This window comes from Podarcis filfolensis (genome assembly GCF_964270895.1).
Source record: "Podarcis filfolensis genome assembly, chromosome: 1".
In the NCBI taxonomy this organism is placed as follows: Eukaryota; Metazoa; Chordata; class Lepidosauria; order Squamata; family Lacertidae; genus Podarcis; species Podarcis filfolensis.
The window spans coordinates 13,093,447-13,115,337 of NC_139604.1; the positions used below are offsets into that span (position 1 = coordinate 13,093,447).

A 21,891-nucleotide genomic window follows, 5' to 3' on the forward strand; every position below is an offset into this window, starting at 1 on the left:
TTGTTGTCTAGTTGGGCTGTGTATGTAATAAAGGGGAGCCATACCAGGGTGAAGGTGTCCTCTTTGCTTTGTCCTCACACCAGTTTCAGTTTTGAGATGACTCTGAGGCTTCTTGCGGATACTAGATTTCTGCATGCAGGGTTTTTTGTGGAAGTTTTTCACAGTTGCACTAATAATGATGATGGTGGTGATGATAATTTATTACTTATACCCTGCCCATCTGACTGGGCCTCCCCAGCCACTCTGGGCGGGTACCAACAGAATATTAAAAACACGATAAAACATCAAGCATTAAAAAATTCCCTAAATAGGGCTGCCTTCAGATGTCTTCTAAAAGTCAGATAGTTGTTTATTTCCTTGACATCTGGTGGGAGGGTGTTTGAAATATACTCAGAGTCGCAAAGTGATTTCATGCTCTTTATTCAGCTCATAGTGGTGAGGAGGAATGAATGAAAGTCCCCTCAAAGTATCTGCTTTATATACATTATTTACACAATGGGCTGCACATGATTGGCTAATTCCGGAATTCTACTGTAAGCCAATCAGGTTGTGGATTCACTTCTATCTGGAGCATGATTGGGTGGTTCCTGCCAACCAATCATACTGCTGCATTGTGAATCCTATTGTTCTAGGACCAATCAGACTGCTGCCTTTTGGATCCTATTGTTCTAGGACCAATCAGACTGCTGCAGTTTGGATCCTATTCAACTCGGTACATAACAGTGTTCCACAGGGCGGGCGCCACTGCCGAGAAGGCCCTCTGCCTGGTTCCCTGTAAATTATTTTTATTATTTATACCCCGCCCGTCTGGCTAGGTTTTCCCAGCCACTCTGGGGGGTTTCCAGAAGAATATAGAAACATAATAAAACGTCAAGTGTTAAAAACTTCCCTAAACTTCAGATGTCTTCTAAAAGTCAGATAGTTGTTTATTTCCTTGACACTTGATGGGAGGGCGTTCCACAGGGCGGGTGCCACTACCGAGAAGGCCCTCTGCCTGGTTCCTTGTAGCTTCACTTCTCGTAGTGAGGGAACCGCCAGAAAGCCCTCGGAGCTGGACTTCAGTGTCTGGGCTGAACGATAGGGGTGGAGACTCTCCTTCAGGTATACTGCAAGACTCGATGCTGTCGGAGGGCATCTCATAACGTAGCGTTGAGGTTTTCGCTGCCATGTTCAGCACTGCAGTTTCGTTTTAGCTTTGAAGTCTGGGGATGGGATTTGATCAGTTTTCACTTTCCTGGTGCTTGGTTTGGTTTTGAATAGGGCAAGGGTTGTGTGGTGGTGCTGATTAACATGGTTCAGCGAAATTAAGTGTTGCCCTTTGTTTGAGTTTCCAGATACCATTTGTAACCTGTACCTGGCATGATGTCAACTGAGGCTATTTTTTCAGATTCTTTCATACACAGGCATTGCATAGATATCTTACACTTGTTTCGTTGTTGCCTTTTTCCTTTTTATTTGATAGGAGGAGAGAGAAAACCTGCAATCGCAAATGCAGAGCTCTCCCAGTAAGCTACTGATTCTGGTTCACCAGAAACACACTCACCTCAGACAGTACAGAATCTATTTTTTGCACATTGGCGCTAATCCCACGTTGAGCCGGATTAACGGGGGCACATCCTGTTAACAATAGGTGCCGAGGCCCTGCAAGGACAACAGCTGTTGCCTCATTTTGCTCTTGGGTGCTTGCCCCCTTAATAGAGCTCACTTGGGTGCAAGATCCTCAGGCTGCCTGTGAACTGGTCAGAATGCTGGTTTGATTGTGACACAGCTGAAATCAAAGATTACTATCTTGAACGTCTTTGGAGCTGGGCCAAGGGTAAACACGAAAGACGCCGCCACTTGGCTGCTGCTAATACCTTTTCTTTGAACAGCAACACACAGAATTTAAGTCCGTTACAGTGCTCTGCAGATCCTAAAAGTCTGTTGGAAACAGGCCAGGAAAGCCATTGAGCAGTGCTGACACCAGTATTCTTTTATTAATGCCATGCTCTCGTGTGTGTTCTGCTTAAGTCAGTGAGCCAGGGAGGGTGTGTTGTGTGTGTGCACCGTTTGTGAGGTTTCAGAAAGTGAGATGAATTTGGTCAATTTTACTGAGCAGTTTTGCAGTTGTTGGGATGAATAAAATAGGTTCAGCACAGTGATATTTTTTCTAGAAAGAGAGGTGCCGGAACTCACCATGAACACCTCCCTCGTTCTCTTAGAATGGCAATGGCACTCACCTCAAAGGTGCCGGAACTCAGTTCTGGCTGGGGGGGGAAGACCTGGTTTTGTATAATCTTACCAAAATGATTAGGGACGTGGGTTAAACCACAGAGCCTAGGGCTTGCCGATCAGAAGGTTGGCGGTTCAAATCCCTGCGACGAGGTGAGCTCCCGTTGCTCGGTCCCAGCTCCTGCCAACCTAGCAGTTCAAAAGCACATCAAAATGCAAGTAGATAAATAGGTACCGCTCTGGCGGGAAGGTAAACGGCATTTCTGTGTGCTGCTCTGGTTCACCAGAAGCGGCTTAGTCATGCTGGCCACATGACCCAAAGCTGTACGCCAGTTCCCTCGGCCAATAAAGCGAGATGAGCGCCGCAACCCCAGAGTTGGCCACGACTGGACCTAATGGTCAGGGGTCCCTTTACCTTTACCAAGATGATTGGCATTTGGTTAACACCTTTGTAAATGTTAATACCTTGAATTTAGCAAGAGATCTTTTGCCTTAGTGGTATCTTTGATTAATGCTGCTCTCCTGCTTTTTGTCGTCGGGATGTAAGGAAGAATTTCTCAACAAATGTAACATTTCCATTCTGCTTTCCTTTATTCCGCAAAGTAATCGGGTGGAAAGTTTAAAAGCCTCTAATATCTATATTTAATCATGAATCTAAAGGAGTGGGATGATTTTCAGATAGCAGGGAAGGAGTTGCCTGGAAAGCAGACCATTCCGACATCTGTAGATCAAACCACAGTGACCTCGGGCAGAAAAATCTCAGGGAATTTAATCAAGCTCTGAGCAAAATTGATTCATTTGAGGAATTTGTTTTTGCATGCATAGCAATCCAGAGGCTAGGTGAGGAGGGAATTGCCCCCCTTTTGAGCTGAGAAGGAAAATGTGCGTTTTAAGCGAAAACTAGACTGCCACGTTAGGAGCGATTCATTTAGGGAGTCTGAAACAGCTTGTTGGACGAATCAGTCCTTAATCACAAATTCTTAATCACAAATTCCCGTTCTAGGACAGCAGTTCTCAAACCTTTATCTTCATGACTAATAGAATATTGCTGGTGGAATATTGCTTATGTGTTTTGAAATACATACAGTGGTACCTCGGGTTAAGAACTTAATTTGTTCTGGAGGTCCGTTCTTAACCTGAAACTGTTCTTAACCTGAGGTACCACTTTAGCTAATGGGGCCTCCTGCTGCTGCTGCACCACCAGAGCACAATTTCTGTTCTCATCCTGAGGTAAAGTTCTTAACCTGAAGCATTATTTCTGGGTTAGTGGAGTCTGTACCCTGAAGCGTATGTAACCTGAAGCGTATGTAACCTGAGGTACCACTGTATATATAAATCGAAGCACATAGATGTAGTCTTGCCTTACTAATGCAATGGATGTGCTTCTGGGTTAAATAGAACAAAAACAAACTTAACGTTTTTCTTTTGCGCTGGTGTCAAAACCAGCACCGTATCAAGAAAATCATAAGTTGCTATTAAGGTTCCATTCGAGTGGGAAATGTTTGAGGGAAAATCACACTTGCCCCCGTGTTGTCTTTTGAAAACTATGAGCCCAAAGCCAGGAGTTACACATAAGGGATTGCAGGCTGAAAAATCTTACCACGTTTAAACCAAGAAAATGGTAACTAGTTGCAAAGCTGGTTTATGTGATATTATTGGTTTCTGCTTCTTTTATTTTGCATCCTTCCATTCGGCTTTCCTGGTCTCAGCTCTTAAAAAAACCATCTTAAACATGAGTGCTGCCAGTGAACTGTTGAATGGATTTAGGAAATCATCCTGGCTTGGTATAAACTCACCCTTAAATGTTGGAAGCTGCCTTATTGCAGACACTGATCATCCGTCCACCAAGTTCAATATTTTCTATACTGATGGGCATGCAGGTTTTCAGATTGGACTGCCCCAACCCTACCTAGGGATGCTGGTGACTTAACACGAGCCCTTCTGCAAGCAGGGCACGTGCTCTCCCACCAAGCTGCTTCCTTACTATCACCAAAGCTTGGGAAAAAATGGATTATTTGGCCAAGAGTTATTTGAGTCAATTTAATAATTTATTAGCCAGGCAGGGACATTTGACCTTTTGCGAATTCATCGTTCTTGTGGTTCTCGTGTTACTCTGCCAGTTCCTCCACTTCTGTATCTAAGCAAAACAGCGTCAAGGACTCTCTATTCCCTACCCACGCAAGGACGGAAGCTGCCACATTTTGAGTCAGTCTTGCAAATAGGCCAGGGTAGTGTATCATTGCCGCCGTATCCTTGACTCGCGTTCGTGGCTTTGAGTTCTGTTTGTTGGGGAGAGTTGCTGGCGATAATCTATTTTTGCCAAGATAACGCACTGGCAATTCAACAAATAGAGGCAAGCAGGTAGGCTGAGAGGTGAGCAGGCAGGCCTGCGCAGGGGTTGCACGAGGTGACAAAGTCTGGGACGAGCTGCGGCCCAATCCTGCTTCCTTCAACTTGGGAAGTGCCGTTCTGCTCACGGTTAAAGAGGAAGCAGGAACAGAAAACGAGAGGGTGGGGATAGCTCCTCTCCCCTGGCATCTTCATGTACAAAAGTCAGAAGGGAGGGAGCCACCTTGCATACAGGTTTCCATGTGTTCTGGAATGCTGAGCGGTCGGGTTTCTGGAACACTGAAGGGTCAGAGTTCTGGAACACTGAGGGATCAGGGTTCTGTGATGCTGAGGGATCAGGATTCTGGAACAGTGAGGTATCAGGGTTCTGGAACATTGAGGTTTCAGGGTTCTGGAATGCTGAGGGGTCGGTTCTGGAACATTGAGGTATCAGGGTTCTGGAATGCAGAGGGATCAAGGTTCTGGAACACTGAGGTATCAGGGTTCTGGAATGCTGAGGGGTCAGGGTTCTGGAACATTGAGGTATCAGGGTTCTGGAACGCTTGAGGGATCAAGGTTCTGGAGTGCTTGAGGGATCAGGGTGCCAAACTGCCTGAAAGCCGTGTGTGTGGACTCCCTTTCCTGTATATGTGATGTCACTGGGAGGGGCCCACTTCCCATTAGCCTGTTCCTAGTAGAGCACCCAAGTAGGGATCGAGTGGGTACTATTTGTTCTGGGAGATCCCTGTTTAAGTGGAACAAACTGTACAGTGGTACCTCTGGTTAAGAACTTAATTTGTTCTGGAGGTCCGTTCTTAACCTGAAACTGTTCTTAACCTGAAGCACCACTTTAGCTAATGGGGCCTCCCACTGCCACCGCACGATTTCTGTTCTCATCCTGAAGCAAAGTTCTTAACCCGAGGTACTATTTCTGGGTTAGCAGAGTCTGTAACCTGAAGCGTCTGTAACCCGAGGTACCACTGTAATTTCTTCTACAAATAGTGCTGAAGCTGGCTATGTGTTTTGGGGTCTCTGTGGGATGACTCTTACCATTATATATATATATATATATATATATATATATATATATATATGATGGGGGAGAGAAAGAGCTTGTCAAAAACTCACAGGCTTCCTCTTTGGAATGGACCCTGCACTGTGCTGCAGTTTCCCAGAAGCCTTTGCATGGGTCACGCCTTACTGGAAACAATATGGTTGCTGCCATGTTTGATGCCCTGGGTCCCTTTGGGAGGAAGGGTAGGGGTATAAATTGAATTAACTGGATAAATAACCTGTGCCTAAGTCCAACATAGGGGACGCGGGTGGCGCTGTGGGTAAAACCTCAGCGCCTAGGACGTGCCGATCGCATGGTCGGCGGTTCGAATCCCCGCGGCGGGGTGCGCTCCTGTCGTTCGGTCCCAGCGCCTGCCAACCTAGCAGTTCGAAAGCACCCCCGGGTGCAAGTAGATAAATAGGGACCGCTTACCAGCGGGAAGGTAAACGGCGTTCTGTGTGCTGCGCTGGCTCGCCAGATGCAGCTTGTCACGCTGGCCACGTGACCCAGAAGTGTCTGCGGACAGCGCTGGCTCCCAGCCTATAGAGTGAGATGAGCGCACAACCCTAGAGTCTGTCAAGGGCAGGGGTACCTTTACCTTTACCTTTAAGTCCAACATGTGAAATAGTAAGAGCTTGAAAAGTGTGCTTAGCGCTTGTTGTATAAAGCTGTCTCCCAATAGTTTCTGCCTGTCCTATGTTTAATTATCTTCTTTCACCCACTCTCTTGGGTCTCTTTAAATAATAAAATGTACATAAAATATAAATTTGCTATGATCGTGAATATATATTCTTTTAAAATAGTATTTTGGTTACCTGACATTGTAGTGGGGTAGGGTTAGGGTTATAATGCCAATATATTTCTGGCAATGTATTTGGCAACCAGTGTACCCCTTTGGTTTCAGATAGTATATGGGTAGATGAGTCAAAAAAGCCTGGGGCACAAATTTAGACCAAACTAAGCCTCCTAGAGCACAATATACATTGTGGTCAGAATTGAGTATATACTTCCAGTAAAAGGTAAAGGTACCCCTGACCATTAGGTCCAGTCGTGACCGACTCTGGGGTTGTGGCGCTCATCTCGCTTTATTGGCCAAGGGAGCCGGCGTACAGCTTCCGGGTCATGTGGCCAGCATGACTAAGCCGCTTCTGGCGAACCAGAGCAGCGCAGGGAAATGCCGTTTACCTTCCCGCTGGAGTGGTACCTATTTATCTACTTGCACTGGCGTGCTTTTGAACTGCTAGGTTGGCAGGAGCTGGGACCGAGCAATGGGAGCTCACCCCATCGTGGGGATTCAAACCGCTGGCCTTCTGATCAGCAAGTCCTAGGCTCTGTGGTTTAACCCACAGCGCCACCCGCGTCCCATATACTTCCAGAGTTAATGCTAAATACATTACTTCTGGTAAATGAGCTGCTAGAGGGCTGTGAAAATTTGTGTCCTGGCCTTTGTAGACTCGACTACCCATGTACTATCTGAAACCAAAGGGACGGATTGGTTGCCAGATGTGACCTTTTCGTTTTGTTTTTGCTCTCCTGCCCCACTATTAAATACAGCCTTTCTCAGATATCAGCTGCTAACCTTTCCAAGTGACAACTTTGGCTGTGTTCCACTGGTTTAATTGCTTTGAAGTTGTCCAGAACTAGAAATTTATACAGAGGCAAAGTTGCTGTTGATAAGGCTGACATGAAAGTTTGCAGGTGTTAGCATGTTTTTATACTCCCTTCTGCACCTCCCAGGAAAATAGAAAAAAAAAAACAACCATTATAAATCCCTCCCCCTTTCCCTTCTCCATTACAGGTGAAATCTGTGATAAATCTCCTGTTTGCTGCCTACACTGGTGATGTGTCTGCACTACGAAGGTAAAATCCATATTTTGCTTTGTGTTGCATTATGTGAAATGTGTATGCCATATAGGGTAGCCATATTTCAAGAATTAAAAATCCGAGCTTTTTTTTTTTTTAAGTTTCTAAAACCCAGACATTTTGCAAATTTCCCCCCAAAATTCCCCCAGATGCTAATTCTTTCATTGGAATCGTGGATGTATGGCAATCCTATATAATGTATATATTAAACTTGGCCGGGCCATGTTCAGAGACACTGTGAGCGATGGAAGATCCATTTGAACAATAATTATAGTCTTAGATTCCAGAGACACTCTATTCAAGGTGGAAAGAGGATTCAATTACTACATGGTTCCTTAATAATCATGTCTCCTGTGGGGAACCAGTGATATATTATTGAGTTTTATTGAGTTTAATATGCTGTACACCGCTTTATTAAAAATATAAAGCAGCATAGAAATTTTAAAAATAAATAAAATAAAAATATAAGTAAATATAAAATAAAATAAAAATATAATAGCTACGGGACCGTCTCTCTTGGTATGTCCCACAGAGGAACTTACGGTCTGCAAATAAAAACATCCTGAAGGTCCCAGGCCTCAGAGAGGTTAGGCTGGCCTCAACTAGAACCAGGGCTTTCTCGGCTGCGGCTCCCATCTGGTGGAACGCTCTGTCACAAGAGACTAGGGCCGTGCGGGACTTGACATCTTTCCGCAGGGCCTGCAAGACAGAGCTGTTCCGCCTGGCCTTTGGTCAGGGCGCAGCCTGACTCCCTCCTCTGGCAATCTGCACAGAATTTTGCTTAATGGTTGCCATCAATTTGATTTTAATTAATTTTTATAATGAAATGTTTTTAGAATGTTGGATTATTTGATTGTTGTTAGCTGCCCTGAGCCCGGCTTCGGCTGGGGAGGGCGGGATATAAATAAAATATTATTATTATTATTATTATTATTATTATTATTATTATTATTATTATTAAGTTCTGGCTGCAGAGTGGCCACATCTGCACCATACAGCCAGAGCACACGTCTTCCCCCCCAGGGAATAATCCTGCAAACGGTAGTTTAAGGGCGCTGGGAATTGTCGCTTTGTGAGAGGTAATCTAAGGTTCCCTGGATTATTTCCGGTGAGCCATGACTTTGGCTCTGAGCACCAGTCGGTTCCTTTGAAGTTGACCTGACTTACCTAGAGAACTATCAGTGTACATAGTTTCAAGGTTTCGGGGGATAAGATTGAGAGGAAAGTTTCCAGGTGTCACTTACCCATGTTTCACACTTCCCTTTGAGCCTCCCAAGAAAAGAGGAGGGGGAGAAAGGCCATTTATATATGGTATAAATGTGATTTAAGTGCATTGTGTGCATGTGACCGCTGGCAATATAAATTATTTTTTAACACATAATATTGCGGTTGAGATGCACACTCCCCACAACCCTGTTTGTGCTCCATTATTTTAAATGAATACTGTTGGGAATGCCAGGAACCTGTTGCATAAAGCTAGTACAATTGCGGGTTTTAAAAAGCATACCAATTAAAGCTTTCATCAATTAAATCTGCAGAGCAAGTGATTAAAGCTTACAGAGCCATGGTGAAAATATTACAGGAGCGAGATTACATGCCCTCTGCTCGTTTTTAATTTTTTTTGCCTTTGTTTTGAAACGTTTCTGCTTTTCTAGTGTATATGCAGAACCAATGGCTGCTCTGATGTTATTTTGTTTTACAAGCCAGGACAGTGCTTGAATGCAAAGGGGGGAACCAAGGCTTTTCAGAATGACTGGAAAGGAAGGAAAACTCTTCACACATAGAGCCTCCTAGCAAACGCATTACAGTTTGGATGATTGAAACACATTCCCCATTTAATGGCCCGGTTAGCTAAGGCATGGCAAACACTAACCATAGTTAAAGCTGAGGTGTCTGGCAGATGAACACTTAAACCTAACTTTATTATATTGAAGAATAGTTAAAAACACCAGCAGCTGAGCCTTGAGAGAGGTTCAAATTCCCTCACTCTTTATTCGAGCCAGCCCTGCTCAAATGCTACTAGCCACATTTAACTATAGTTGAGCAGGAGGTCTAGGTTTGCACATAACACTAAGCTATGATTAATGTTAGCAAAGGCTTATAAAGCAACTACAAGCCTTAGTTAATGAATGACCTTCAACCAGAATTAATCATCCACAGTTAAGCCGCTAAGTTGGGTTCATACAACGCTTAAATCATGGTTTAATAAACCGTGGGTTTAGCATTAAGTGCAAACCAGGTCAGTGGGTGGTGCCCAATGCTATATTATTATTATTATTGTTGTTGTTTGTTTTATTTGTAACCAGCCCATTTGACTGGGGTGCTGAAGCCACTCTGGGCAGCTTCCAGCATATACCAAAATATACTGTATTTTTCTGTGTATAAGACTAGTTTTTTCCCCTAAAAAATAATGTCCAAAATTTGGGGGCATCTTATACACAGGGGCCATCTCCCCCCATTTTCTTAAATTGGAGTCCCCCAAAATAGTGGGCGTCTTATACATGGGTGCATCTTATAGAAGGAAAATTGCGGTAATTAAACATTAAAAACTTTCCCTATACAGGGCTGCCTTCAGATGTCTTCTAAAGGTTGCGTAGCTGTTTCTTTCCTTGACATCTGATGGGAGGGCATTCCACAGGGAGGGCACCACTACTGAGAAGGCCCTCTGTAGCTTCACTTCTCGCAGTGAGGGAACCAGCAGAAGACCCTCAGAGCTGGACTTCAGTGTCCAGGCTGGATGACAGGGATGGAGATGTTCCTTCAGGTACACTGGGCCAAGGCTGTTTAGGGCAGGCACCCCCAAACTTGGCCCTCCAGATGTTTTGGGACTACAACTCCCATCATCCCTTGCTAACAGGACCAGTGGTCAGGGATGATGGGAACTGTAGTCCCAAAACATCTGGAGGGCCAAGTTTGGGGGTGCCTGGTTTAGGGCGTTAAAGGTCAGCACCAGCACTTTGAATTATGCTCAGAAATGTACTGGGAGCCAATGTAGGTCTTTCAGGACCAGTGTTTGATTTCCTAATGAAAAGGACTCAGTCAGTAAAATGAGGAAGAGAGGCATTTTTTGGTGAGTCCCCCTTCAGCCCTCCTGAATCTGCCTCCAGAAGGAGCCGCCAACACTTTGTGGAATAGATTTGGGAAGAGGGCAGAGGGAGAATTGCCCAAAATGGCCTTCCTCCCATTCCACTGACAAAGTCCTTCCATCAGCATATGGAAAGCTTTAGATACCAATCGATATATTTTGAACTTCTAATTAAGCTTTCCTCATATCCAAGGCTTAGGAAACACTAGATGCTTGGTTCTGCATTATTTGGGACTGAGCTCTTTATCCCCTCCCCCCCCCCCATTTTCCTCTCAAATTTTAATAATAATTTTATTTATTTCAGGTTTGCTTTGTCAGGCATGGATATGGAGCAGAGAGACTACGATTCCCGGACAGCGTTGCACGTAGCGGCTGCGGAAGGTTGTGGCAGTGAATAATCTCCGGCATTTCTTGTTAACATTTTAGCGCCGTTTAATATAACGAGTGCATAAAATTATCCTCCTCCTTGTGTTTTGTAGGTCACGTAGAGGTAGTTAAATTTTTGCTGGAAGCCTGCAAAGTGAATCCTTTCCCCAAAGACAGGTGAGCATCTGCACTTGAACATACAGGGGAGTATTTGCAGTCAATTAAACTACGGCAGCGCTGGCTTCGTGGGCACTGTTCTCCGAGGAATTTGTGTGCTGAAAAGCGGATATTTTATGGGGAACGTAATGAGAATTCTCTATATGCAAGCCAGGCGGCTGCTGATTCTGCTAATAGGGAAGGTGGGAGGCAGGGTTCTGGGCTTAGTTACAGAATATGCCTAGTCTACATGTGCTTGGGAGGGAATCAAGGCAGTGAAATGGGAAGAATATTATTATTATTATTATTATTATTATTATTATTATTATTATTATTAGAGTTTCTATACCACCCTATACCCAAAGGTCTCAGGGTGGTTCACAGAAAAGATCACAACATATATAATCAGAATAAAAACAACAACCCGATAATATCCCCTGAAAAGAGCCACATTTAAAAGGGCACAAAATGTCAAACAGATCACCCAAAGGCCTGGTTAAAAAGGAACCTTTCTGCCTGGTGCCTAAAGGTGTGTAATGAAGGCGCCAGGCAAACTTCTTTGGGGAGAGCATTCCGTAGACAGGGAGCCATTGCAGAGAAGGCCCTGTTCTTGAGTTGCCACCCTCTAGACCTCTCGAGGAGGCAGCACACAAAGGAGGGCCTCAGAAGATGATTTCAGGGTCCACATGGAAAGAGGCGGCCCTTGAGGTATTGCGGTCCTGAGCCGTTTAAGGCTTTATGGGTCAAAACCAGTGCTTTGAATTGGGCCCGGAAACTAACTGGTAGCCAGTGCAGTCGGACCAGGATCGGTGTAATATGCTCAAACCGTCTTGTTCCGGTGGTGAACAACCTGGCCGTTGAATTCTGCACCAGCTGAAGTTTCTGAATCTTCGGAGGCAGCCCTACGTATAACAGATTGCAGTAATCTAACCTTGATGTTACCAGAGCATAGACAACAGTAGTTAGGCTATCCTTGTCCAGATAGGGGCGTAGCTGGACCACCAGCCAAAGCTGATGGAAGGCACTCCAGGTGACTGAGGCCACCTGAGCCTTAAGTAGACATTGTGCTCCAATTTTTTCCCCAATTTTGTCAACATGCTTCCCTGTACAAACAGACGGACTCCTAGCCTGGTCTTGTGCAATGCCAGATGTCCTTAAGCCTATTTAATTCAATAAGCCTTGGCACATCGAACCATTCCTGCATTGTTTGCGGGTTAGACTGGATGACCCTGGGGTCCCTTCCAGCTCTTAGGATTCTATGCACAGGTCAGACTGTGAGTGAGACTGAGTATTTGGAATGTCTTGCTGTTGAAAGGTCTGAGACATATATCCATACTCAGGCCATCCTTGGTTTTATTGCTTATAATCAACTTCACTTTGAGTTTCACCTTCAGTTTCATTGCTTTTGACGTAACCCCATGCGGAATTTTCTCCAGTAGAATGGGCTTGTTAGCGGAGTCCCTTGTTTACAGAAAACAAACCTGAGGACCTCAAGGTTGCTTCAGATGCTTTGAGCTTCTTCTGCCGATTGCAATGGGTTCCTGTGGAGGAGAGAAACATGCAGCCTGCCTACAGATTGGGAACTGTGATGATGGCACAACCATTCACATTGCATGGGTTTTCTTCCATGGTAGTTAGTCGTGCCTGAACCCTGTACTCCCTGCTGCGTTCCTCGCCGTAACCATCATTGTACATTAAAAAGCAATTAGGTTTATTGGGCGAGGTTGCGGCAGGACTTTCTTCCTCGTGTGGTTCCCCCAGAATCTGCTCCAGAAGGTTGGAGGGACCCTCTTGAGCTGTTTTTAGGGTGCACGAGGGTAGGGAGTAAGAGAAATCTTTAGTGCCATTGCACAAGCAGATTTTTGTTCTGCAAGCAGGCAGATGTGTTGCCCGCTGCTTTCATTAAATGCTTGTGATTTAAAGACACCTATTGATGCCTCCTGCTGCGGTGACAATGTGTGATGTCACATGCTGATGTCACACATGCGTGCCGGGCACCCACAATGTTGGGTGGAACCTGACACACCATCTCCCTGCCTTTTCACTAGGGAAAAGAGAAACTCACTATCCCCATTTTAACTCCTCGCTTAACATACTGGCTGACCTCGGGCAAGTCACTCTATCAGCTTGCTTCTCTGGGTTATTTTAATTCTAAAAAGCTGCTCCAAGCTTGGGTGAAAAGGGGGGCAGTTTTACAAATATGGCAAGAGCTTCCAATATATTTTGATACCCACATCATCATCTTCAACCTGAATGTTTTTGCTCCTGCAGATGGAACAACACACCTATGGATGAAGCTTTGCACTTTGGACATCATGATGTATTTAAAATTCTTCAAGAATATCAGGTCCAGTACACGCCTCCGGACGATTCTGGCAGTGGAAAGGAAAACCAAACTGTGCAGAAGAACCTCGACGGCTTACTATAACCCTCTTCCCCCCCCGCTAGATCCCAAGAATTGAGATTACTGATCTAATTAATTGTGGAAAAAATGATTATGAAGAGCGTGTGTGTTTCTATTGGATAGTGATGTATCTTTGTTTCAGTGTTACAAGAGCTTTCTTCATGGCGCACAGACAAGTCTAGTTTCTCTTTCAGAAAAACAAAACTTCCAAGTCTCCATTCATGATGTGAGCAATATTACCTCGTGCTACTTATAACCGATAGGAAAAAAAAATATTAGCTGCTGTTGGCTTTGTGCACTACTTTATTTATTTTTCTGTTTCCCGTGATGCTTCACTCCATGGTCAAGAACTCCCTCTCCCCCGTTCTGCATTTATTTTTTTAAAAAAATTATTAATTGAAGCCGTCTGGGAAGTGTGCCTGAGTGGAACTGGGCCACACACAAGTGTCAATGTGGTCTTGCTAGATTTTCAAGATTTGTTGCTGACGTGGATTTAGTTTGGATGCGTGATGTGGATTTAGTCTGTGTGTGTCGAGCTACAATCTGCACTTACGTATTTGTTGTGTTTTTAATTTCCCATACTTGTTTACATCATGTAAATTCTCAGAAGTATAGATTGTTGACTGGGGTCAGTGGTCTAGGCTTAACTTTTTATTCAAATATCGTTTTTATCAGGGAATCTGTTCTAAGGTTTGTTTGACCAAAAGATATAGAGGAATGTAATTAGAGAACCACGAGATCTTAGATGTTTCTATCAAATCTGCTTTATCCTCATGTCTGGCTGCTGAAATACTCCTCAGTCCTTTGGCAGCCGCTGGTTCTTTTCAACACACTTTGTTTTCACCAAATCGTCGTATACATACCACATTGGACTATGACTGATGGCAAGTGTTTCCTCCTTGTATTCTTTATTTAGCAGTGGCAAATACTTTATTCCAGTCAAGGACCTGCAGGTATAAATAAGAGAACCTGGCATTTTATAGTGTGTAAATCTAAATTCAAATTATTTGTGGATAAAGGTGATGTGGGGGCTGGTTTCACGCCAGGGGAAATAATTGCAACAATGGTGTCAGAAGAGTACTTCCAACTAACCTCCATTCTCAACTTGGTGACACTCATGCTATGTGCAACTTGTTTAAGGGACCTGATCAAAGCAGGTAATGGTGATGTCATTATGGATGCTCGTCATGTCAGAATCAATCTAGATGCAAACAAATGGCATTTTATAAAGGTGGGAGCTATATGAAATCTCTGTGAACTTGAAATAAGGATTCCATGTGGTGTTGATGTTGCTACCCCTCCTGTGGAAGATCAGCTGAGCCATTACTAGAGAGCGGACTGGGTTTTGTTGAAGGAAACAATGACTGAAGTAGAATGATTTGCATCCGTAAGGAAATGCTTGCACCATAGAAAGATGAGGGGTTTGAGACTGAGCATATGAAGGGATAGGCCTGAGATTTTACATTATAATAAGCAGTGGATCAAAACTGGGTTGCAGGCCGTATGAAGGTGGATTGATCCAGAATCATAGCCACCATTTTCTGTTATTCTTGTTGTATAATAAGGAAGAGTAGATAGTAAAGCCAGGAAGAGATGCGCAGAAAAACACATGGTATGGACGTGAGGATCCAAAACAGGTCTTGCATAACAAGTGAGGCTTAAAAGTGGATTCCAAAAATAAAAGATGGAAGTTGCACATTTTAGCAAACCTCTCATTACTGGTAGAATATCCTATTTGTTCACAGGTTTTAGGAGTTTCTTTCAAGAACTCCACATGCTTTATTTTCCTAAATGACATCCACTGGCCTGTGCCACACCCCTCCACTAACGTTCTTTGAGCCAAATTGAGGACAGAGTTTACTGCAGCGCCTCAGGAGTGCTTAGCAATATTCTGCAAAGACTGAAAGTATAAAAGTCCATTTGCTGGGCCTAGAGAGTCATAGCTGTTCTTTTCTCCAAAACGAATCATATTCTACGTGTATCTCCTTAAAGTATTCAAATTTATCCTTTTGACATTTCAGTAGTCTATAGTTATCACTATTTAATCAAATTGTAATACTGCAAAGGAAAAAAAAGAAGCATTATGCATACAAGCAAATGAAAGCCATTTCCCCTCAAATAGTTTGAGATTAACATTAGTATTTCCACCCTGCCAGTAGATAGCAACTATTTTAGTACCAGCCTCTTCGAAGGTAGTTATAGCTTTTCCTCATTACAAGAGGAAGTTGCAATTTGTAAAGTAATTGTGGCCCATTGGAGGCAGTTCATTTACATGTGGGTTTATTTATAAATATACTGTCCTTTAGTTCTGTTTTCTGTTGCTAACAGGTTTTTTGTTTACCAAAAAGGCTTGTTTTGCTTGAAGAACACACTCAGTTTTAAAGTCTAAGCATTCTATACTTGTTCATCACAGCCTATAGAATTAAGTCAATTTTATGCTTCGTACATAAATGGCTCCTGCAATAGTCCTAGAATCAGCTATCCCATTTTTTGTGTGGATGTGTTGTGCTGGACGCATGTCCTTTTTAGTTTCATAGCAGAACTACCAGTGACTGTTTGTAGTGACCCAATGAGTAAAATACCTGGGCTTGACATTTGACATTCTTTATTGTAGAGGAGAAACTATGATGATTGTATTTGCCTCTTGACAGTTTCCCCATGAACTGAATCTAAAATTAATATACTTGAGCTGTACCACTTCTGAACGTAAGATTTATTTTCAGGATTACCAAATTCAGTGGTGTTGCATTTTACAACATAATAAACATGCTTACAAAAAAAAAAAAAGGTGGTTTGCTTTTTCTTCCCCGATCAATGCATGTGAGTTCTCAGTGGAAGCATATTAATTAAGCTTTTCATTCTTTCTATAGCAGCTTTACAAAACACATTTGCTGAGTGATTGGGGGGGGGTCCAATCTGAACTTGTGTATTGTGAAACGTGCACTGCTGGGACTCTAAGTTTGCTTAAGAGGATTGTACTGCTTTTAGGGTTGCATAGAGGGGCTGTAGAACTAATCTTTCTGGAGCCGAAGTGGGGCACACAAGCCGTAGCCACTGAACAGCCTAGGCAACAGAATCAGTCTCTTAATTCCCTCCACAATCTAGACTCTCTCCAGAAAGCAATTCCCTTTTAATGAAAAGAGACACCATGGGAAACCATTACAGTGGTACCTCAGGTTACATACGCTTCAGGTTACAGACTCCGCTAACCCAGAAATATTACCTCGGGTTAAGAACTTTGCTTCAGGATGAGAACAGAAATCGTGCTCCAGCGGCGCGGCAGCAGCGGGAGGCCCCATTAGGTAAAGTGGTGCTTCAGGTTAAGAACGGACCTCCAGAACGAATTGAGTACTTAACCCGAGGTACTACTGTATTCCATTAGCAACCAAACACACCGAAGGTGTGCCACAATTACACACGTGTTATTAGGCGCTGCCACTTATTTACAGTCTTCAAACTCTGTGTCATTTATGGTCTGCCAACACAGAATACAAAATACATGGGATTATTAAAAGGTTATCACGGCAGGAATAGGGGGGAAAACCACCCACCTCTAGCAATGCTGCTTATTTTGCAAATTCATCCTTTTACTGAATGGCTCCAATATGTGCATGCAACAAAATCTTTTATACCACTTGATTGCAATAAAAGCGGCTTACTGGATAGAACCCTACAGAATGGGCATATTATTAATTTTTTTTTGGGGGGGGGGACTCCTGGTAAAAACTGACTCCACCACCAGATGAGTTACGAAGGCTGGAACTATTACCTGCCTCTGCCCTCTGAATGCTTTCAACGTTAATTCATTAAAGCGTTCCTGTATTTAGGAAAAGATAACCAGTTATATAATAGGGAATTCTGCTCTTTAAAATTGGGCGCAGCAACAACTGTGATCCTGTTGCTGAACTCAACAGTAACTCTTAGCTGCAAATCCTGATCCACCTGTTCACTTTTGTTTTAATGACACAATACGCAATTAAGACAGGAAGAAGCAACTTTCTCTTGCAAACCATCATTTGGAATCCTACAGAGGAAAAGGAGCTGGCAGTGCAGAAAAGTAAACATTTCCTCTAGTATCTTCATGTATTCCGATAGAATCGTACAGTTGACAGCATCCCCCAGGGCTATCACGTCCAACCCGCCCCCCCCGCTCGAACCCATGACCCTGGTAGTAAGTGTCATGCTCGTACCAACTGAGATATCCCTCAGGATCTTAAAAGTTCCTGGGGGATTCCTTGCCTATTTCCACACCAGTGCTCTGCATTTGGTGAATGATCCTGTTCCCACCTCCAGCAACACACTTTCACTTAGCTTTCCTGTAGGCCAAAATGGAATCGCAAGTGTTAGAAGAGGCACAAGTGCTGTGTACTTGGGGTACAATGCTTATGTCAAGCTACACCCCATGGAACAGGGGGTGTACAGTGGTACCTCTAGATGCGAACGAGATCCGTTCCGGAGCCCCGTTCGCATCTAGAAGCAAATGTAACTAGCGATGGCACGTCTGTGCACGCGCGTGTCACTTTTTACCACTTCTGTGCATGCGATCATTTTGAGTGTCTGCGCATGCGGCGAAACCTGGAAGTAACGCACTCTGTTACTTCCGGGTTGCCGCGGAGCGCCACTCGAACGTGCTCATCCCGAAGCACATTCAACCCAAGGTATGACTGTACTTCGAAAGAGACATAACTAGGACTCCAGTTAGTCAGGACTGCGTAGTTAACAGTACCCCACCAAGGAGTCCTGATTTGTATGCATTTTGCCTCTCTTTGACACAGCAACAAAACCAGATATGTTTTCTGCAGGAAATCTAGGTTTCCAATTTGAACGTTCTTGGCGCTTTGTTTTTAAAAGAACATTCCATTTCACAGGGAACAAGCTAGGAATGTATGCAACACTAATAAAATAAAATCGCAGTAAGCCCACACCAACTGACACACACAAACAAGTTGCTGGAAAATAAGTTACGTCCTGGATCACTAGCCTAAACCACTATTTTCGTAAAAAAGAGCAAACCCATTTAACTTTTTAAAGCTGCGCTTTCGGCAAACAAAACAGTACAGCAGCGATACATAAGGCACTGCAGTGCTCAGAAACCGGAACTGCATAATATGGATTCTACAGCCTTTATAGGTCCTCAACTCACGAGTGACTAAGTCTTGATGCAGGCCTAGCCAGCCAGCCCTTACGTTCAATAATCTGGACATAGCTGGAAAAGAAAAGAAAAAAAGACAGGTTACCCAAGTGACAATGACAAATGACACTTAACATTCTATAGTTGTTTATTGCCTTGACATCTGGTGGGAGGGTGTTCCACAGGGCAGGCGCCACTACAATGCACTGGTTGAAAACCACTGCCGTAGGGGATTGCTGAAGCACACCTGTAGAGTTTACTAACTGCTGCTCAGCAAGAAGCTCTTCCCTGTGTTACTAAGATGTTACTAAGTACGTTTCCGAGCACAATTCAAAGTGTTGGTGCTGACCTTTAAAGCCCTAAACGGCTTCGGTCCTGTATACTTGAAGGAGCATCTCCACCACCATCGTTCAGCCAGAACACTGAGGTCCAACGCCAAGGGCCTTCTCCCTCACTGCGAGAAGCCAAGTTACAGGGAACCAGGCAGAGGGCCTTCTCAGTAGTGGTGCCTGCCCTGTGGAATGCCCTCCCACCAGATGTTGAGGCAATAAACAACTATTTTACTTTTAAAATACAGCTGCGTAGAGAAGTTTTTTATGTCTGATGCTGTATTGTTTTTAATATTCAGTTGGAAGCCGCCCAGAGTGGCTGGGGAAACCCAGCCAGATGGGCGGGGTATAAATAATAAATTATTATTATTATATTATATAAGATCACGCTAAGTCTCTCGGGGATGGCGGCACTATGTGAATTTCTTGCATCCATGACTAAAGCGTGCCCGACAGGTAAGCAAGGCTTCAGAAGCCCCCGGCTTTGTGGTTGACTCACCATCATGTCTGCAGAGCCTATCACTCGTTTGACCTCGTCAAAATCTTCTGGGGACATTGGCAAGAGGTTATCCGTGCTCTGCAGTTTGGAGGGGTGGCTGCAAGATAAGAAGGGGGGGGGAGAAAACAACAAGAACGTGACTGTTTCTAATGAGCTGGGAGCAACCAGGGAATCACTAGTCCTGGTATAAACAAGGCTGGGGAACCAGACGCCGAGCAGATGTTGGGAGATCAGTGCCCACCTTCCCCAGCAAAAAGCCAAACTGGGTGTGACAGATGGGAGTCGGAGTCTAATAGCATCTGGAGGGAGACTGGTTCTCCGCACCCCTGCAGTACAGGATACCTCTGGCCAAACTCTTAATTTAAAGTGCTTGAAACCATTAAGCGTTGCCCAAAGGCAAGGTAAGCCCAACAGCCCTTCTTGCCCTGCTAAGACAATCGGATCGCTTTGAACAGCACAGTAGAATTTTAACAGCATCCCCCAATACTACTAGGGCATAGAAGTCCAGCATTACCCTTTGCCAATACAGGAGCCAAACGTGAACCGGACCCAAGTGGGGAATCATCCCCTAACTGGCAATGCAAGCATTAAGTTAGGATAGCCACACCTTCCTATTTGATACACTGCGCATGCAATCCATGCTCAGGCATGCACAATTAAATAGAAGCAGCCCGGTAAGGAGCTAGCGCACGAATTCAGAGGGGCAGGGAGAGATCGTGTGTTTGAATATCCTACATACTGCACACAGAAAAAGCAGCATATTGGAAAGAATATACAGAGGCAACCCTCCAAACTTTAAGCAGCACACATCTTTGACCTGTTCCTACTACAAAGAAGAACCTTTTCCTTCATGCATGGCAAAATGCAAACGTGAGGCAAGAAGATGAAGGCATGCTGTAACGAGATGGCCTTAAAACTCTTCCAACTGTTGCCATGTCCTACATTATTATTATTATTTTTCTAAAAACCATGACTTTACCAGATCTATTTGTTAGGACACTTTGGGAGGCTGGGCTAGTGTGACATTAAAAATTAGGGCTCCAAACTTTAATTAAAAACCCTTTAATAAATCAATTTTAAAAGGTAATCCTGGTTAATTGCACAACCCCTTTAAAACAAACATGGTCAGTTAAGAGAAATATTATCTACACTGACTGGTAGTGGTTTTCCGAGGATTCCCATCACCTACAAGGAGACGCCAGAGACCTTCTGATTGCAAAGCTACTGCACTACTGCTAAGCTATAGCTCCACCCATTTACCCATATTTGGTTGATGATGTCATCCTAGGGGGAGTGGCTACAAAGCTGATGGAGCCTGCTCCCCGATGGATGGACAAGAGAGAATTCTGGAATATTTAACTTACAGTGGCATACTGTGTTCTCAATTATTTAGCTGGAAACTGATAAAAGGGCTCTCTAGGATAGAGAAGGAGCCTATATACTTTATTAGCATTTAAGAACTGGGAACTGTATCAAAACACATACAACGAGACAAGTGTCCCTGCCTTCTAGGCTTACAATCTAATTTGTTTAGAGAGAGTCAAATGGATGGGGAACAATCTATCTATCTACCTACCTACCTATATCTATCTATCTATCTATCTATCTATCTATCTATCTATCTATCATCTATCTATCAATCATATATCCATCTATCTATCTCACACACACAAGGGCGAAGTTTTAAATCAGAATATTGAAACACACTAACTGAAGGAACAGACTGGGTTTTATGGGGGGAGGTGTTGAGTGTTCCAGTGGGAAAGAGAGGGGGCAGCTAGGGAATGGAGGGTGCAATTTTGGATTTATGGAGGAAGGGGAAACAGAGGAATGCAGACAGTGGGCAGGGAGACCACACAGAGATTTAGCAAGGGAAGACTGACCTGAGTGGTGGGACAAGCAGAAGAGGGCAGGGAGAAAACAGAAACCAGGTTTCTCTCCCCACTCAGGCTGTTGCCAGCCTAAAGCATCGCTGCTCCTTTGTGCAGAACCACCTGTGGGCTCAGCCCAGGCTCCAAGTCCCTTCCCTTTAGACTCCCGCCCCCCAGGCTGCATCTCCTTGTCAGCTGATAACCCAGTAGCCGTAACCCTTTGCCCCTCTTCCAAAAACAAAACAAAACAAAACAAGAAACAAAAAAAGCCCTGGGGAAATCTGGTTGTCCATCCCAAATTAAGTACCGCCAAAGAAGCACATTATACCAATATCCAAAATTAACATTTTATTTTGACATTTCTTTGTGCGTGAGGTTTTTCTGCCCCCCTCCTCCGAGTGCGCAGTGCATCACTAAGTGATGGTGTGTTTGGAAGGCAAGATGGTCCATGGGAGGAGCTTCTGGAGTCAGCCTAGGCTTGAACAGGTTATATAGTTCAGCTGTGCTGGTACCCCAGAGGTCACTTTGAAGGTCCGCACTGCAAAAGCAGCAAGGAAGGTTTGTGTGTGTATATGTGGGGTGGCGGGGGTGGGG

At 44.1% G+C, this 21,891-nt stretch overlaps 2 protein-coding genes across 4 annotated transcripts in view; one reads left to right on the forward strand and one right to left on the reverse strand.

The window, feature by feature from the left end:
- GLS (glutaminase) overlaps nt 1-16,254 on the forward strand; it is a 71,055-nt gene extending 54,801 nt beyond the window's left edge. Inside the window, exons 15-19 of one of the 2 annotated variants that reach the window (XR_014551808.1) lie at nt 7,392-7,453; nt 10,846-10,922; nt 11,021-11,084; nt 13,335-15,296; nt 15,352-16,254. Coding sequence is in view for 1 of the 2 variants with exons in the window: in XM_083629449.1 (XP_083485575.1) it covers nt 7,392-7,453; nt 10,846-10,922; nt 11,021-11,084; nt 13,335-13,491 (360 nt within the window). In the remaining variant the exon portion in view is untranslated. Of the gene's footprint in view, nt 1-7,391; nt 7,454-10,845; nt 10,923-11,020; nt 11,085-13,334 lie in introns of both variants that reach the window. The other variant, XM_083629449.1, reaches the window with a different exon arrangement.
- STAT1 (signal transducer and activator of transcription 1) overlaps nt 16,056-21,891 on the reverse strand; it is a 41,526-nt gene continuing 35,690 nt past the window's right edge. The window contains exons 23-25 of one of the 2 annotated variants that reach the window (XR_014551662.1): nt 19,427-19,523; nt 18,138-18,673; nt 16,056-17,895 (exon numbers count right to left, since the gene is read on the reverse strand). Coding sequence is in view for 1 of the 2 variants with exons in the window: in XM_083628884.1 (XP_083485010.1) it covers nt 18,656-18,673; nt 19,427-19,523 (115 nt within the window). In the remaining variant the exon portion in view is untranslated. Of the gene's footprint in view, nt 18,674-19,426; nt 19,524-21,891 lie in introns of both variants that reach the window. The other variant, XM_083628884.1, reaches the window with a different exon arrangement.